The sequence below is a fragment of the Cryptomeria japonica genome, chromosome 11, assembly GCF_030272615.1.
Source record: "Cryptomeria japonica chromosome 11, Sugi_1.0, whole genome shotgun sequence".
Classification (NCBI taxonomy): Eukaryota; Viridiplantae; Streptophyta; class Pinopsida; order Cupressales; family Cupressaceae; genus Cryptomeria; species Cryptomeria japonica.
Genome location: NC_081415.1, coordinates 388,799,876 through 388,818,457, shown reverse-complemented (window position 1 = coordinate 388,818,457; position 18,582 = coordinate 388,799,876). Strand labels below are relative to the sequence as shown.

General features: G+C 37.7%; 1 protein-coding gene across 2 annotated transcripts; it reads right to left on the bottom strand.

The window, feature by feature from the left end:
- Window positions 1-4,487: 4,487 nt before the first annotated feature.
- Window positions 4,488-16,038, bottom strand: LOC131071615 (polyadenylate-binding protein RBP47B'). 2 transcript variants are annotated; one of them, XR_009112547.1, is made up of 9 exons: window positions 15,593-16,038; window positions 8,172-8,655; window positions 6,305-6,381; window positions 6,094-6,224; window positions 5,912-6,008; window positions 5,648-5,812; window positions 5,306-5,415; window positions 5,054-5,205; window positions 4,488-4,937 (listed from the first exon to the last, which is right to left on the bottom strand). XR_009112547.1 is itself a non-coding variant. In XM_058007529.1 (8 exons), exons 1-8 carry the CDS (start codon window positions 15,746-15,748, stop codon window positions 5,121-5,123), a joined length of 1,305 nt encoding a protein of 434 aa, XP_057863512.1. In that variant the 5' UTR covers window positions 15,749-16,038; the 3' UTR covers window positions 4,488-5,120. The 2 variants fall into 2 exon arrangements, 1 of the variants encoding a protein (XP_057863512.1); XM_058007529.1 differs by having other exon boundaries at window positions 4,488-5,205.
- Between the last annotated feature and the right edge of the window lie 2,544 nt (window positions 16,039-18,582).

The window sequence follows — 18,582 nt, the reverse complement described above, 5'->3', positions numbered from 1 at the left end:
AGAAGAAATAGAACATTCGACACCCCTGCAACATCAAAATTAGGGCAAAACTATGTGCTTGTTCAAGACATACCCAACACGCACCATCTATCACCACCTACAAGCATTAATCCACAACCTAACTAGATGTAGACCTCGGTCCATCTGCAAACTCTACCTTGGTCTTCATGTTGCGGTCATTCTTCTTCTTTGCTGCACGGGTCGTTTCCCTTTCAATCTTCGCAGACTTGACATAGACCAGAAGATCTTCCCAAGCTTCACGAGCTTCATTGGTTCTCAAAACATGGTCCTCGCCATCCCTCCACAACAGAAAAGGTCAATATTGGACATAAATTTCATTCAACGTCACTCCCTCCCCAAAGGGTCTCCTCAATCCCTGCCCTAGAACCACCTTGCCATTAAAGAAACCGGTCCACACAGAGAATGGGTCGGCGCACAAGCTTTTAAAGCCCACTCTACCTCAGCGTTTGTGCCAAAACTCAACCCCCAGGCCACCACCATGGACACAATATCCATGTTGGTCTTGTACCTATGTTTAGAGACCAAGTAATCTCGACCCAAAAGGCGCTTAATAATATCAAGAAATTCCTCCTCATCGCACTTGAAAATTCCACCCAACCTTATGTCCAAAATGCCACCAAGAAAGGCCAACTGCTGCTTAGTGAAGTGGTGTGAAATTTATTTCCATTTCCACATAGAGTCGAGCAAACTCAAGACTGCACCCACAACTAGTAAAATAAACTCACTTGACAAAAAACAATTTCACATTGCCAAAAAATCTGGAAATTTCTAAATAAATGCAACCAACTGCTCCCCACATCGTGAAACGTGCCACCACAAGTACAACCAACCCCAAAGACCAATGTTTTAATGACAAAGGTGGCAACATGAATTTTAATGATATAGTAATAAAATTTGCGCCAAAACAAAACCAAGGGGTTGAAGTGATGTTGCCATACTACGAAATCTAAACACAATGATGACATCTACCAAGTAGTCCTACCAAAACACCTCTTCATTTGAATTGTCCCACCATCAAACCATTAGGGGGTCCAAGTCACAAGCCACATTGGGCAGGAGGCCATCATCTCCATTTCCCTCTCGCTTAATGTGTGATTTTATAATCTTGAAAAAAACTCAATTTTGAAACAATTATTGGAATAAACTTATCAATTCGCCAACATTGGGTGGATCCCTTTGAAATTGCATCTATAATTATCTTAGAGTCCCATTTCAAGCTAACTCAACTACCATTAATGTTGCTTGAACCTTCACTTCATTGTTCGTCCCATTTTGCAATCTTTGAGCACCTTTAATCAAATTTTCCGTTCATCACGAGCCACACAACCAACTCCTGAATTCTCCAACCTCTGAAATCCCCGAGTTATGTCTTGAAGCACCATCAAAGTTAATCTTCACCCATCCCTTCTCCGATTTCTCCATGCAATGTCAAATACATCACTCCGAATAGGATTTACCCTAGGAAGCTCATCAACGAGCATATTTACTACACTTTTTAAGCAAAAGCAAAAATAATTATTAAAATAATAAATGACAATTTTAAAAAAATATATAATTTTTTAAATAAAAATAAACTAAGCATTACAAATAAAATAAAATGATTCTTAAATGAAAAATGAAGTTTATATGTTCATTAAGTAATGAATAAAATAATCTAAAAATATTCTAAATAAAAAAAAACAAATCGATGTGTCTATGTTTTTTTAATTAGATGGATTTAATATTTGTTGAGCTACAGATCATATAGACCAGCTAGGACTCAAACCTAAGACTTTCCATTTTTTTGTTAGAGTGCTCTACCGAGTTATTGGACCCTCTTGACCAACCCATCTGTCTCATAGGCTATATTTAGCCTTGTGGACATTAAAATAACTTCTTCTTCATAAGCTCAAGTGTAACGTATTTCCAACATACTACTTTTTCAGTTAAAAAATCATTTGAAGTTCAATGCTACCGAAAAGTGCAAACAGTAGAATTAATTTATTTTATGGCTAAGTTGAAATAAATGCAATAAACAATGTTTTTGATTAAAAAAGTAGTGTTAACTAGGGCACTGACCCTTTTCATAGCCAAAAGGCTATCAAATTTAAACAGACCAAGCAAGGGTGCAAACCCCAAACAAAGAAAGTCAGACAGGCCAAACAAACATGTCAAACTTGCAACAACCCAACCCAACTCAAGATTGGGGAGAAATACCCAAAACTTGACGAAGGGGGGGTTGGGAAAGGGGGGTCGATTTTTCCATCCGCCTGCGACAAATAACCATCTAAGCAACACTGTAAATAAGAACAGTCAAAGAAAAATCAGGCAGGGAAGACCCCGCAGAGTCACTGCCAAGTTGTTGCTGCAGAACAACAACAAGAGCATAATCTCCAGGAGAAGAGCGAAGCTCTGGAGCAAGAGCAATAGATGTAGGAGCCAAGGGGGCAGAAGAGTCTCCAATAGCAATAACATCAGCAAAGGTTTCATCAACAGTAAGGAGCACCTCATCTCAAGAGGATTCAAACAAAACAAAGTCTAAAGCATTAATTGTCAAGTGTTCTCCAGTAGCAGCACCTCTGCGATGAGAGAGAGAGAGAGTTATTTGAAGCAACACCTCTGTGGCGAGAGAGAACAATCTAAAACTAAGTGACCTGTTGAGAAGCACCTTCGACAGCGAAAGGGGGGCCCTCACAATCCAATGGTTGAGTCCATGGCCTATCCCCAACCATAAGAACCACATTCCTGGGGGGGGCCAGAGATATGTTGACATCAATTAATAAGCGAGCAAAGGTAGAATGACCCATGGAGAACGTAGTATTATCAACCTTCAAGAAGCTGCCAATGAAGTTACCGATGGCCTCGAAACAAGAAAGCTCCCAGAAATGGATAGGTAGATTGGGGAGGCAGACCCAAATCAGACGAACAAGGAGATTCAGTAAAGGGGTTGAAGGAAGAAGTCCAGGACTTAATAGAGAGAGTGATCCCCCCAAGTCCACAACTTTCCCAAAATCAAATCGCGATCATGAGTAGAGGTAAAGGAAGCAACGAAAAAACCTTTAGCACAAGGGAAAAGCACAATGCCATGAGCAACTAGAGGCTTCCAAGAATCACTCACCCAACGATGAAGGTTTGGAAGAAGGTCAAAACCCAACAAATTTGTAGACCAAAGCACTGCATTGATAGAAATCAACATTCTCCACAACCTCCCGACCACAGATCACAACAGGGGAGGTCTTGGCACAAGGAAGAGGACGAACCCCCTTAGAAGCTGGGCAGCAGATCTAGCCACACGAGCAAAGCTACGCTGCCCAGCAAAGGGAGGTCTGGGCAAAGCATTAGCACCCGCCGTAGGGTCATCAACAACACCAATCCGAGGAGAGTCCCTAAAAACCACAACATCAGCAGCAGCAGCAAGGGCATCTAAATCCAAAACTAGATCAGACACACCAGCCGTGGGGGACCCAGCATGAAAACCCAGCGCAAAGGGCGTGTGTGAAGACGGAACCACGGGGTCAAAAGGGCATCCCCCAACAGCCAAATGCTGCGCAGGAGGGAGAACAGCGACATGAGAGCTGTTAGCACCGGCAGGGGGATGTGGAAGGCACGACAAGTCGACACCCAAGACAGCAGGCGAAGACCCAAACAGAGCCCCACCTGGCAGAGACTGCCCAAGCCCAAGCGCAGAGGCCGAATGAGAGGGGAAAGGAGCCGTTAGAGCCAAGCTCGAAGAAGCGGGAGCAGGCATTGTTCAAAATCTATTTCAGAATGTTGAATATCCCTTCATCAAATACCCAATAAACAATATTAACTTCAAAGATACTTGTGTAATAAAGAAATGTGGTCTCCGTAAATACATGTTACTTTTCGACAAATACATGGGATTTTGTTAAAAAACTTACATTTCTGCACTTGCAGATCTGAGCCAAAGACACTCACCAGATCAAGTCCTAAAATTCCAGTTCTATAGCAAATTAATTCCATACATCTTCAGCATTACTTTCCTATCTCTGGAATCCAGCTTTAAGTATCGTCTTTAAATTCATTTACCATCCACATTTAATTTAGCATTTATTATTTCTCCAACTCCTGAATAGAGGTTGATTATTTATTTAAAGGTTTTTAAATATGCAATTAGCAAAGATTGCTTTTGTGAGCGTCATTTTTTCTGTACAGCAATACATTGGTATTAATTGAAAATAAAATACTAAAAAGTCATAAAACTTCAAATCAAAAATTTGAACAAGATCACAACATCCCTTTAACAGTAAAAAGATGTTGCGTCTCACTACTAATATATTCTGATGTCTCACTTATCGCTCACATATTTCTACTTTAGGGCAATAATTTTAAGTTTCGTATTTTCTCTGTTATGTTTTTTTAGCATATGTTTTCTGCTCTCCTGCATTCTACACATAGCATATCCAAGGTTTTGATAAATAAGGTGCCAAATTGGCAGCATAGATATTGCACCTTCTCACTACAACTTGCAACCAGTAAGGATGGCTCTTTCGTTTCATAAATGTTTTAGACAACAGATTAAAGAACCACTTTATAATCAACAAATTCCATAGTTCTAGCGTTTTAACTTGAGCATATGCACAATTTCAATGCAGTTAAACACCAGATAGGATCCAGTTCACCACTAATCGTTAGTATCAGCAAGCATTTGAAGGGCAAAAACATGGGAATCTAATAGGGAAAGCCCATTTCCCAATCTTATTGGGTACGAAATTTGATAAATGAAGATTAGCCATACCATCTAAAAATCCAGCAATAGTAAAAAGTAGTTACATAGGCTGGAACTCATATAATGATGTTGCTTCCTCGGGCACTGAGAATGTTTTTTACAGTTGAGCGCTTTTGCTAGACGTCATTCGTTGATGGGGGTGAAAATAATGTGAGAAAATCTCTGATCTTCAGGAATTCCATATAATCTGGCATGTAATACATATAGGAATGTGATGCAATGGAGATTTTACTATTTTAAAGTATCGTGTAGCAGTAACTATTATTACAATTACAGAGAAACATGATGCATATGAATATAAACCTGAAACGAAGTATTGAGACCTCAACCATCTCCAGAATATAGGCTGACGGTCAAGAGAACCCCATATTTATGATGATAGTTCACACGTCTTCAACCACAAGTGTCGCCCAACTAGTGAAGCCTCGTGTAGAGCAATATATGCTGCATTCAATCTGCAACAACATTCAATGAATAGAAAATATCAAACCCCATTGACAAATCACATCTATTAAAAACTATGAAACATGATCAAGTGAAATGCGTGCAACTCACTTCTCAACATCTGGAGGCGCTAAAGGGTCAGATATTTCCTCTTCCTTATGCTCGGGTGGTTGCTGGACAGTATTCATTACACCCGCTGTTGACATTTCTTGAACCTCAGTCTACAAATGACACATACAAAACAAGGATATCATAAAAACAGGTTACATGATAAAGAAAAATAAAATATAATTATCAAGGATTAATACCTGACAACAGAGAAAGAGATGTCAATTCATAAAAGTAACAAGTTACAACAACAAATTATATAATATATTTATGGTAAATTGCAAAAAGCTATGGCAGAAGGAAATAATCGACTAGTAAAGTTAGAAGGCAATGGCTATGCTTCACCTGTTGATAACTCCCAGTTGCGGGATAGGCCCCATAACCATACATTGATGGATCTTGTGGTGGTTGAGCATAACCATAAGCTTCATATCCTTGACCATAACCATAATAAGCTCCATTCCATTGATTTGGATCCACTTGAGCCTGACCCCATCCAGCAGTAGGCTCCTACAAAAATAAAACGAGCCAATGAACATTTGTAAATACAGTTCTGGAAGAACAGTTGTCCATTTCAGGTTGACAATTGGAATTAGAGAGTTTTTCAACCTGCTTGGTTGTAGGACTTCGACCCCAAGACAGACGAACGGTTTGCTGACCAATAACAGTACCATGTACCCTTTGCAAAGCTTCTTCAGCAGAAACCCTAGACATAATTGAAAAAATTGTTTCAGATGTGTACATGCTATATACCAGTCGACAGATACACCATGATCAAACATTAGCTGTACCTGTTACCAAACTGCACAAATCCACATCCCTTGCCAACCGGTATTTTGACATAGACAAGCTCACCAAACTGACCAAAAATTTGCTTCAGATCTTCTTCTGAAATGTTTGGGTCCAATCCACCAACAAATATCTGCAAGATATAAAGAATAAGAAAATTCAAAGAAAAACCTCAAAAATCCTTCGTACATGCACTTACATATGGTTACTTACAGTTGTGTTATTCGGATCATCATCTGTTGGAAAAACTGGAGTAGGTGGCACACTGTAGGCTGGTGTTTGATAGGAAGCTGCAGAAGAAATAAAGATGAATTAACATATGCTCTATTACAAAATCAAAATAATAAGAAGCTAGTTACTGAGCCTGTAAAAGCTACATTTATATACCAAGTAACAATCGAAACTGCATATGTCAAATTGTACCAACAAACCACCAACCTTAAACTGAGAAAAAGATGCTCTTACTATAAAAAGGAGAAAAAGTTTGGATCCAATCTGCATTTAATATAGGAAAAATTTAAGCACCATTTGACTACCAAGACAAATATTATCACTAAGTCTTTTATAGCCGTGACAAGGCAAGATGAGCTCATGAGCAGAAAAGAACAGTATCTCCTGTTTATTGAGGAAACTTTTAGGTAGTCTCTTCCAAAGACCTTTTCAGAAATCCCCATCATTTCTGAAGTTTGAGAAATAACATTTCAGCTGTACATAAATCCGTTCCTCTAATTGAAATTAGAACAGTGAAACCAGACAAGCACGGCAGAATCCATAGCCATAGCCACTCTTAACACAAAAAATTTCTTAAGTACCATGAGAAATAAGTTGTAAGAGCAAAGCATCAGCATTTTTATTGAAATATAGTCATTTTCTCCACAATCGTAAGCCAAGATTTAAATCACAAAACAAACCATAAGTTCTTACTGAACCAAACTCCTGGGAAATCTCAGGCTTGCCTTGGCCACCAGAATGTTGAGTGCAGCATACCCAACATCATGAAAGGTATATACCCTTCTATCTCCAATATCTAATAGGACAAATTTTAGAAAAGAAATAATGAAATCAGAAATTAATCAGTTTATTGTTGACACCCAACACAGACAGCAAAGTAACCACTTTTTGTTAAAATACCAGCAAGATCAACCCAATTGATTCTTAAAGGGAAGAATCAGATAGGTGGAGAAGATATAATGCGCAATCCAAACTGAGCCTGTTCCATAGTGCGTTCACATGCTAAAAAATGAGAAATGGACTATTGCAGTTGAATACATAAACAGATCACTGACCTAAATGAGGTCATCCACTACTAAAGAGATTGTTTCTTGTGCTGAGTTCAGTTCCAGGCTTTACGTGAAAAAAGCCTCTTGGCATCCTGCTTTGAGACAACATCAGCTGTATAAGCTTGAAACATGTTTGTAACACGAAGCCAACTTGTCAATTGTCTAATAGGAATTTAAAACACTTGGATTGAAGTGGTTCTGAAGATCAACGGAAACAATATTGATACTTCAAAATCTTCAATTGCTATTTCGACTGAAGCATATAAATACCAAGAATGTAGCAATAATCTGAAGCACCATAGTCAGAATCCCACAGAGAATCGAGGATTAATTACCTGCCAATATCCAGGAAGCTCATGGAGAAAGGTTTGAATAGACTTTATAGGGAAGGGGAAGCAATTACATCGTTAATCAGAGAACAGCTATGAGATGACCATTGAAGCAATCAAGCAGTAAATAACAGTATGAACCCTGTAAGACTTTAGTGGTACAAGATCCACAGGAATAATCTGTAAACCAATCAAGACAATCAGAAAAAGAAGCAAACAGTAGAAGTTGTCCCACGTTAGCAGTCAGACTCCATAACACCTCATTTATAATTCCAGCAAAAGCAAGCTAGCAGAAAACGACAAGACAAATACAGTACGACTTTAAAAGTGCAATATCCAGGAGTATAATCAATAAATAAACCAAGATAATCAGAAAAAGAAGCAAGAACTAGAAGATGTCCTGTATTAGCTTTCTCACACTATGATACCAATTGCAGGAAAATTAAATTCAAATAATGTTTTTCTGCAAACCTTTAGCAGTGGGGTATTGTTGCTGATATGTCAAGGACTTCTTAGGAGTAGCTGCACTTATTCGCATAGGTCTCATAGAACAATATACCCCATTCATTTCAGTCATGGAACGATTCCTTTCATTCTCATCTGCAAATTTAACAAATCCATAACCCTTTGAACGCCCCGTAGCAGGATCTGTTACAACCTTTGCACCTCTAACAGATGGATAACGCGCTCTAAAAGTTTCCTGTAGCAGATAATCAGTAACATCTGGAGCCAAATCTCCAACAAATATAGAATGTTCTGGACCTCCAACTAATCGTCTTTCTCCTAAACCAAAAGAGGCCCAATTTAATCTAAAAAGCTGTTCTGCGCCAGGCATCTGTGTGCCATTGTATGTTTGAAGAATCCTCTCAGCTGCTGAATGGGACACAAACTCCACAAAACCATAACCTTCAGGATAGCCAGTCAACTTGTTCCGAATAACCTTTATAGACACAACCTTCAATGACCAAAGACCCACATCAATATAACATTGTTACATAACCAATACAATATCACAAAAGCACCAACACAAGCCAAGAAATGGCTTTGAGAATTTAATTTAATGGAAAAATCTCAATTCCCTTTGAAAGAAATGGAAAAATCTCAATTCCCTCTGAAAGAAAGTTTTAGTTTGAAAATAACCAACTCCATGTACATTTTACAGCTATAAATATATTTACAAATTAGCATCAAATTCGTGCAATTTGATGCTAATTCTAAAAATTTTACTAGTAATTTTGCACTTGATTGAACTAGGAAGTCCTATCATCTCTCTTCTGGAAATTCTTATAGAAATATTACAACTTCATTTGATATTGTTAAATGCATGAGTTTTTAAAAACCACCTGCTTCAAGATGTGGAGAACTCATTTTTAAATCTTCTCAAACCTTAGGTGCCGGAGATATTCTTACTTCCATGGCTGTTAGGATTTTATTATATCAAGCAAAACTAATTGAATCTTCCTTTTCTTCTAAAATCTTACATGCAAGAAATATTCTTACTTCCACGGCTGCTAGGATTTTTTTATATCAAGCAAAACTAATTGAATGAGAATCTCCCTTTTCTTCTAGAATCTTACATGCAAGAAATATTCTTACTCCATGGCTGTTAGGATTTCTTTATATCAAGAAAAACTAATTCAATCTCTATCCAGATGATGATACATTGAATCATCCGCTCAACATCTCAACAGTGGAGCCTGTTTAGAGAGTCATACTCTTCCAAATGCAGGGTAAAAAATGAACTTCTAATTGTGTGTGTAATTCATTTAGGCCACACATCTCACAAACTTCAATCAAAATCAATGGGTCATTAGACACATTGGACGTGTGCATGCATTTAAAACCCAAAGCTCCCAACTCAAAATCATAACGTTGGGTTAACTAAGACATTGGGCATAGGCATGTCACACAAATATATTATCATATTCTAGCTGCTCTTTTGAGGTCTTAACACGCATGCCAAATTGATTTTGTAACATGTTGTGGTTTGATTAGGACACTTAGCAATGTAGAATGCTTCACCTCTAAAACTGGAAAGATAAAATGGCAGTTCTTATATTTACTGTGATGGTTTCTTTTGCAGAAGGCCAGTGTCTTGAGATTCACTTGCAAAATCATATACAAAAGACAACTGTATTTTGCAATATTAATACTTATTATTTCCTCTTTATCTTAAATAATATCATATATGAGCTTCTTTTGTTGTTTGTTGTATGCTCGATTAACCACGGGCATACGATAAACTCTATCGTCACCCTCGAGCACCTCTTCTCAATTTATAGATCTGCTATATGATTGAGTGTATAATCGATGGAATGAGTGGAGATTAGATCTCCTTAAAATATGTTGCAAATGACCCTTCACCAAGGGTCGGCCCTTCTCCTAATCAACATGATTCAAGGCAATGAGGTGGCGGGCTTCCAAGTCAGCCTTTGCCTTGATACATACAAATCATATTTACAAAAGCAAGTCGGCTCACATATGATTGATATATAGGTGCATATGAGTGTCTATAAATCAGACCTATAATTGTCTAAGGCCGACAGGCCAATTAGACAATTATGTAAGCTATGTCAGCCATAGAAGGATCCAACTGAAGCTATACATCAACACTCCGTCTTAGCTAGGGAGGAATCCTTCTAGATGTCTACAAGTCACATCACCTCATCGTAATGACTAACACAATGACAACACTCATGTGTATGAAAGAAGCTTATCATCTCATCGTGATAGCATATCACCTCATCGTGATGTTTGACCATAATGGCTACTCCCATATGTGGAAAGGAAAGATATCACTTCACTGTGATATCAACCATCATGGCTTCTCCCCTGGATGGTGTAAGGATAGATATCACCTCACCATGATATCAACCATTATTGTGAGATCGTCACCTCACAATGATGGTAAAATGCACAAGTGTTCATCATTGTGAGATTGTCACCTCACAGTGATATTCACCATGGCTCATCCTAGAGGGTGAACACACAAGTACAAGAAAATCATCACGAACTCTCTCATGTGATGTTGTCATGGTGTCACGTAATGACATCCACCATGGCTACTCCCAAAGGGTGGATCCATCATGGCTACTCCCATGTATGGAAATATGAACACAACCACCATGGCCACTCCTAGAGGGTGGGTCCATCATGGCTACTCCCATGAATGGAGATGCAAATGAACACAAGTGCCCATCACGGACTCCTCAACGTGATGTCATCATCTCATCATGACGTTCACCATGGCTACTCCCAGAGGGTGAAAACACAAAAGTGCTAAGTCATGGAGTCTCTCACATGACATCCACCATGGCTACTCCTAGAGGGTGGATCCACTATACCTACTCGCAAAGGGTGGAACAAGGGCTTACACCTCGAACTTCTCTCTCACAAAGAAGAATGCATTGACAAGGGCTTGCACCTCAAACTTCTCTCGTAGAGATGAATGCATTAAAACAAGGGCTTGCACCTCAAACTTTTCTCACAGAGAAGAATACATTAAACAAGGGCTTGCACCTCAAACTTCTCTCACAGAGAAGAATGCATTAACAAGATCTTCATGATGATATGTTCCCTCTAAAATTGATATCAACCTTCTGACCTCCTCGTCCAAGGTTGCATCTGATGAAATTTCGGACTCCCTCTGAATCAGATATCAACCTTCTGACCTCCTTGTCCAAGGTTGCCTCTGATGAAATGTTAGACTCCCTTTGAATGTTAATTCCTCCTCTTCAAAGAAACTGATCGCAATGACAACCTAAATAGGTTCTTCCTCTTCGAGTGATGTCTCCAGTTATGTATCACCAACTCAGCAAGTTGTGTCTCTAGATTTCATCCCGTGATGCATCCTCACAGGATGCCACAAGCTCTTCCTTCCTTGAATTCCTTAAGCCATCTCAGATAAGTAATTCATCATTCATTTGCTTCTTGATCCAACCAGCTGCACAGGGGCATTAGACGCATCAAATAATTGGCACTGGAGATCAGCAACAAAAAGAGCTGCGGCAGGATCTTTGGAATTAAGTAGAAGAACCTCCTGTGCAGTAATAATTGCCTTGATATGCTCCAAATTGATGACAATAGCTCGCTTCGACCAAGTACAGTAGACGAATAAGAAAGCAAAGGATCCAAAATATGCAAATCACGAGCAAGAAGCCTCGTGTGCCACATTATTGCATGTATTCCGGCCTCCACGACTTGTGCCTACCCGGACGAATTGAGCAGCAGCCATGCCCTCACGCCTACGCCCTTCTTCTTCGCTCCTACTCCACTTCCTATGCCGCCACCACGTGGACCGTCCTCCTTCATCGCCGCCACAAATGGCCACCTTAATTGCAATAGCTTTTGCCCTCATTGTCTTCAAAGTTTTATCAGACGACTTCAAAAAATTGATCGTGGCAATCGAAAGTTTACATTTCTCAGCTGCAAGATCTTCACATGTTTGTCTTTTTTCTCTATATAGCTGTGTGGTCTATGATGGTGATCAGAGGAAGATAAATTGTGGCACTCTTCTTCACGAATTTAATATTCTTGATGCCTCCATCGCATGTCTTAAATTTGATCCCTATATCTCTTAACTTGATTGCCTGAGGGGTGCGTCTCATCGTCTCTTTGTCGTTGTTATTGGCTTTGCCGGCCTGATTTGCAAGGTCACCATGAACATCGGAAGGTGTTTGCAACAAACTCTCTTCCTCGGTTGCGGCTGTGGCTGGAGACGATGTCTTGCACGAGGGATGTCGTCGGACTTCTTCTGATCTATAGGGTCAGCAACGGGAGTACATGGTGCAAACACAATCAGGTTGTGCAACAAGCCAAGGAGATGTTTTGATCGCCAGCTATAATGATGATTTACCAATGCACAAGCTCAAGAATGAACTGCTTTGATACCATGTTGTTTGTTGTATGCTTGATTAACCACGGGCAATGACACAATGTTGCCCTCCCAACCATAGACAATAAACTCTATCGTCACCCCCGAGCACATCTCTTCTCAATCTATAGATCTGCTATATGATTGAGTGTATAATCGATGGAATGAGTGGAGATTTGATCTCCTTTAAATATGTTGCAAGTGACCCTTCACCAAGGGGCCCTTCTCCTAATCAACACAATTCAAGGCAATGAGGTGGCAGGCTTCCAAATCGGCCTTTGCCTTGATAAATACAAATCATATTTACAAAAGCAAGTCGGCTCACATATGATTGATATATCGGTGCATACGAGTGTCTATAAATCAGAACTATAATTGTCTAAGGCCGACAGGCCAATTAGACAATTATGTAAGCTATGTCGACCATAGAAGGATCCGACTAAAGCTATACATCAACATCTTTTACTTTTGGGATCTGAACTCTTAATTTCATTTTTTACCAGATATACTATGTCAACATTATCCTCATTTTACCAAGTATTTTTGAATATATGAACTTCTATTTTTTGAATTCTTACTTTCATTTTTCACCAAATATATCAATATCAACACTACCCTCATTTACCAAGTAGGGATTATCATTAAAACATATTCCATCGTTGCACATGTATGATTTTTTATTGCCTGAGAAGACATTCTAATATTTTTGGGACCTCCTTGACATTACACTTTCATTTTTACCAAACACACCAGTACTAATGCTACTATCTACATTTTCACCTAGTAAAACTTGGAAATAGAAACATCCATTGTATACTCAAAGCTATCATGTAGAAATATATAATGGCTTTGCGTAAACTCCCCAGTTCATGGGAATCAAACCAATAGCATTTTCATTGTGTCATGCCCCTACCATGAGAATATTGCTTTTACAAAACAAATCGCAGCTTCAATAAATAATAATGCCTAGCCAATATAATAGAAGATATTAAGAGGCTGACTAATCTAAAATAAAAGGAAAATGATTCCAAGGCGACGATTATCAAAGGATGCAGACTAAGATATAATAAAATATATTAGGGCAGTGATTACCAAACAATATCACAAGCCAGTGGTTCATGAAGAGAGGTATCCCTTGCAAGATGAAGGGGTACGACTCTCTCCACTAGGGAAGACATAAAAGGGGATAGATTTCATTTGAGAATACAACATCCATAAGCAATTTAAAGAATTCAGATTATAAAAACAAATATATACAGCAGAAAATAATTTGTTACAGCCATTTGAGAATAAACTTGTTAATTCATCAAGAGGTACTTAGTGAGCAATAATCTAGCGAATTCCTTGTGAAATCAGTTATGAATTTGTGGAAGTGTCTTGCTAATAGGAAGGACAAAATCCCTTCCAAATTAGATGAAAGGATGGCCCCCCTTTCATGCTCTTATCAAGTTGAACAAGAGTTGGAAGGATGGCCAGCCTTCCATGCTATTGGGCTTGATCAAGGAGGATGGCAAGCCTCCAAGGTGGATTGAGAGATGGAAGGCCAACCCACCTTCCATGCTCTCGGCAAGTCAAGGATGACCAAACTTGATTATTACCTTTTGCAAGCATTCCAAGAAATTCACGATGTGATTGGATGCAAGGAATATGTTAAGACGTATCGATCCGAATATTAATGATGCTATGATGTGTTGATTTGATTATTATCATAATTCCTTGGTCTTTAATATTTCTAATATCATTTTTTGATGATTAATATCGTTTGCAGGCATAGAAATCAGGACCATCCCCCATAGGGACATTACACATTGGCTATCATGCATATGTCTTCTATCCTTACAATGGCTTAAATATTCAACAGGGAATTCTCTTCATCCAGTTCAGATTATATAATTTGAAATAAGCATCTAACAAAAAGCAGAGATATCTTTCTGGAATCTACAGCTCTTTTAAAAAATAGAAAGTGAAAACTCAGACCACTTAAATTAAATCAAGAATCAAAATATATCATGTGTCAGTATGCATTCGATTAGTCATATCTGTTTAATCCAATGTCCGATACACTAAGCCCACACAATAACAATTTTATATGAACCAGATCATGTAACCTAGTTTATAAAATTAACGTTGATAAAAAATGCCCATACATTAAGTTGAGTCGTCACAATGAATATGCGGATATGTGGTGACCTAAATTTTATGTAGAAAAAAACAAGCACAATCATGAGGTTTTAATATGATGATAGGTTAGAGGATTCCTGTAAGAGTGACCAAGTTCAGATGGCCACACTGCAACAAGTCAGCCTATAATTATGACTTATGAGAACATATCATGGAGGTTGAATACTGAGACATGGGTAGCCAGGGTTATTAGATATTGAAATGAGGTGGGTTTATAAATGAGACCCTAAGCCAACAGGTTAGCCTCCAACTAAGATAATGAGGTGGCCCATATTCTGATGTAGGCTAAGCAAAATAAAAAAATCATAAGTGAGGCGCAGATTATTGAAGGGATTTTAGTGCAATGGTGGTGATAAATTACTTTTGACGGTAGTTAATTTATAAATAAGCAGCAGATTATTGAACGGGTTTCACATTGGGTGATACACTACTCTTGAGAATACGATTCTGATTGATAACTCCAACAATTTTTTATTTTTATTGAAGTTTTAAAACAGCCCATCATGAAGATTTTCCAAACAGTTTTTTTTTAGGGGGGGTCAAATTTATAGCCTATGCAGAATTCGGGATAAAATAAATCCTACTATCCTTCTCATGTTAAAGGGTCACAAGTTCAGACACGAAATGCCAGGTACTTGTTTCACTTTATCAGGGGATCCCGAAGCTTTTTAGTAAAATCCTAGACTTATATACTATTTCAAGCCCTAACTTTGATAGTATATAAAACCCTAACCTGCATTCTATATTAAACAGCCTGACTCATCAGCAGATACGGAAACACTAGTGACGTAGAAAACAGAAGACATTACAGAGGGAATAAATCGATTGCGTAGCGTACCTCTCCAGTGTGCGCAAAGCAGTTGTGCAAATAATTTTCGTCAACCCAATACTGCAAATCCCCAATCCACAAAGTCCTTATCTCATCATTCGAATACTGTGGCTGTTGCTGATACTGCTGCTGTGTCTGCATCATCCACTGCTGTTGTTGCTCCATCACTAATTACAAGCCCTAGAAACCACAATAACGAGTGGAATTTAAGTCGTAAGACTTCGCGAAATCTTCAAAACGGCAAGTGGTATTCGCAGCGAAAGTTGCGTCAGATAAAAATTGAAGATGATTGAGTTGTTGAAGGCAAATTCGTCGCTTTAAAGTTTCCTGCAACAGGGAGATACACAGGGAAGAACGAGGGTTTATACTAATTTAAATTTAGTGTTTGCTCTCTACTTTCCATGCTTCGATAACTTGGCGTTGGCCATAATTTCATTTAGGAAATTAGATTTTAGTCCCATGGAAGGAATTAGTTTAGGAGCTTTACTAAATTTATATTATTGACAAAAATTTATATTATAAATTGATACTCTAATTTTTATGTTTTTTTAAATTATAATATTACATTTTAATATCACTAGCAAACTCTTTTTTTTTTTTTTTTAAATTATGTAATATCAAATTTCAAAATATCTAATATTCATATTAAATTCAAATTGGAAAAAAACTTTTAAAATTTGAAGTTAATTACAAAGACTAATTTTTCTTTTCTCTCTTGCTTTAATCTAAACTGCTATTTCCATAATGATTAAAAATAAGACAATTTTTTGTGAGAGGTACTAATGAAATGCATTAGTTTAAAGCTTTTTTTTATTAAATTGGTTGATAAATGCATAGCCTTATGAGCAATTAAACGGAATGTTATTAAGAAAAAATGTAAAAAAATTGGAAAACAAAAAAATCAAGCTTTTAAAGAGAGAAAATTGGTGTTAGGTGTTTGGGAGTGAAGAGTGAGAAAAATTAACAAATCTGTTAGCTTTCATTATCATCAAAAGAAAACTGCAAATCTCCTAAATTATTTTATATTTGCAATGAAATGAAATTGTATTTCGAGTACAGTTTTGCAAGGGTTTTTAGCAAATTTGTTATATCTAAGAACTAAATCATAAATATTGAATCGTGTTACAACAAAGATAAATCAATCAATAAACCAACAAGATTTTGGCATTAACTTTCAGGTATAAATGGCAAAGTAATGCTCAGAAATTACAAAGAATTTAAATGGTGGATTTAATTTATGAGTAACCTTCCAAAGTGTAGTCCAAAAATAAGAGTTTGGAAACATACCTTTGATGCTTTAATATCATTGGCAGTCAAGTTGTAGCAAGTTTGAAGGCTCTAAGGGTATTAAACACTCATTGATCTCATTTGTCTTTGAATTTCTTTTTCCCTAAAATCTCCAATACTTATGCTAATAAAATCGATTGTTTCTCTTGAAAAATTACCTAGAATTCCCTCTCAACAATGAACCAAATCGTAGGTGCTCAAATCAACACTTCTCAATTTTAAGATCAACACAAATTAATTAACCATCTGATTAGGGTCTCATAGCAGAGGGAGTCATGTCCCATGACCAACAATTAGGAAAACCTTGTAATTAAAATCATCCCAAACTACATGCAATTTTCTTCTTGAAACCCTCATCCACCACATGAAAAATCAATTTAATTCAATTCAAGGTAATCATTTGTAGTTATAGAAGTGATATAATGGTGACGATTGGAAACTAACTTTCAAACTAATCATGCAAAACTTATATTATTAAATCTAAAAACAAAATGACGGAGAATTGATACAGAAAATGTTTTGTTTTTTTTCTTGTGCAGGGGTTCTAGTTTTTTGTATGAACTTTTTGTTTAAAATGTTTTTGTATTTGTAAGGTTGAATAGGGCAAAAGGCAGTTGCTAAAGGGTAGGGTTTGTTGCAAGGCTTCGGTTCTAAGGATGTCTTTTGTTTGTGTGTCTTCGAATTTCATATGACATTGTATTCTGATGTATAGGGTTGTATTTGGTAGATTGGTATATGGTATGGAGAATGTGTTCTCATGATCTCAAACATATGCCTTTTGAGTTCAATACAGTTACTTAGAGGATGGATGGATGGTGTTTCAAATTCTGTAAAAAAAAATTGATTACTAATAAAATATATAATTACCGATTAAAAAATCAAAAAATTAAAAGAAAAAGTAATAGTAATTATAAACGAGCATCAATTTTAACCAAGGGAGTTTTTATTGACAAACATTTTTCAATCCATTATGTGAGTATAATATGCCTTGAGCAGCGTAATCAATATGTTGATAAGCAAATTGCAATACTATGACGAGTCACTTACCTCAAGATTTTACACCAATTAAGTCATCTTATGAGTGTAATATCAAGATTGTTTTAGTTGCATAAATGATAACAAAGATAGAACAAATATGTCAAAGAAATAACATACTGCATGATAATTTCATGATAATTTTGTAGTGTCCTAAAATTGCATCCCCTGCAATTTTGACTGCATTTGGGGCCCTCGACTTAGTAGTGTCATCCTCATGCTTGATCGGGACCTATGTATACCTCCCCCATGCAACCAAGTTTCATCTTTTCACTTTGCACCTTACATAGCCCCTTGTTCCTGGCCCAAATTGGGGTAGGACTAGGGCACCACACCTTGGTCCTCATCAGGACTAGGGCGCCACGCCTTGGTCCTCACTAATTTGGACCCATTTTGGCCCCTAGGCCCTATCCCAATTTCGAGTGGGAAGTTAATTCCTCATGTCGTCCCAGTGCGCTACACCCTGGTCCTCCCTCATTGGGATCCATTTTGGCCTGTAGGCCCTATCCCAAATTCGAGTGGGAAGTTAATTCCTCATGTCGGCCTATGTCAGAAAATTGATGAGTTTGAGAATAGGCAAGTATATAAGGAGGTCTTCCCCTCTCATTTTGATATACAAGCATAAGAAGATATTTATGTATAACCATAAGACAAAAATATGAGAAGGCAAGGAGACT

Coding starts and splice junctions, on each gene's coding strand:
- LOC131071615 (XM_058007529.1), bottom strand. CDS start 15,748: ATGGAGCAACAACAGCAGTGGATGATGCAGACACAGCAGCAGTATCAG. Junction 6,225..6,304: donor ATGATCCGAATAACACAACT/GTAAGTAACCAT, acceptor TATATCTTGCAG/ATATTTGTTGGTGGATTGGA. Junction 5,416..5,647: donor CAACTGGGAGTTATCAACAG/GTGAAGCATAGC, acceptor TGTCATTTGTAG/ACTGAGGTTCAAGAAATGTC.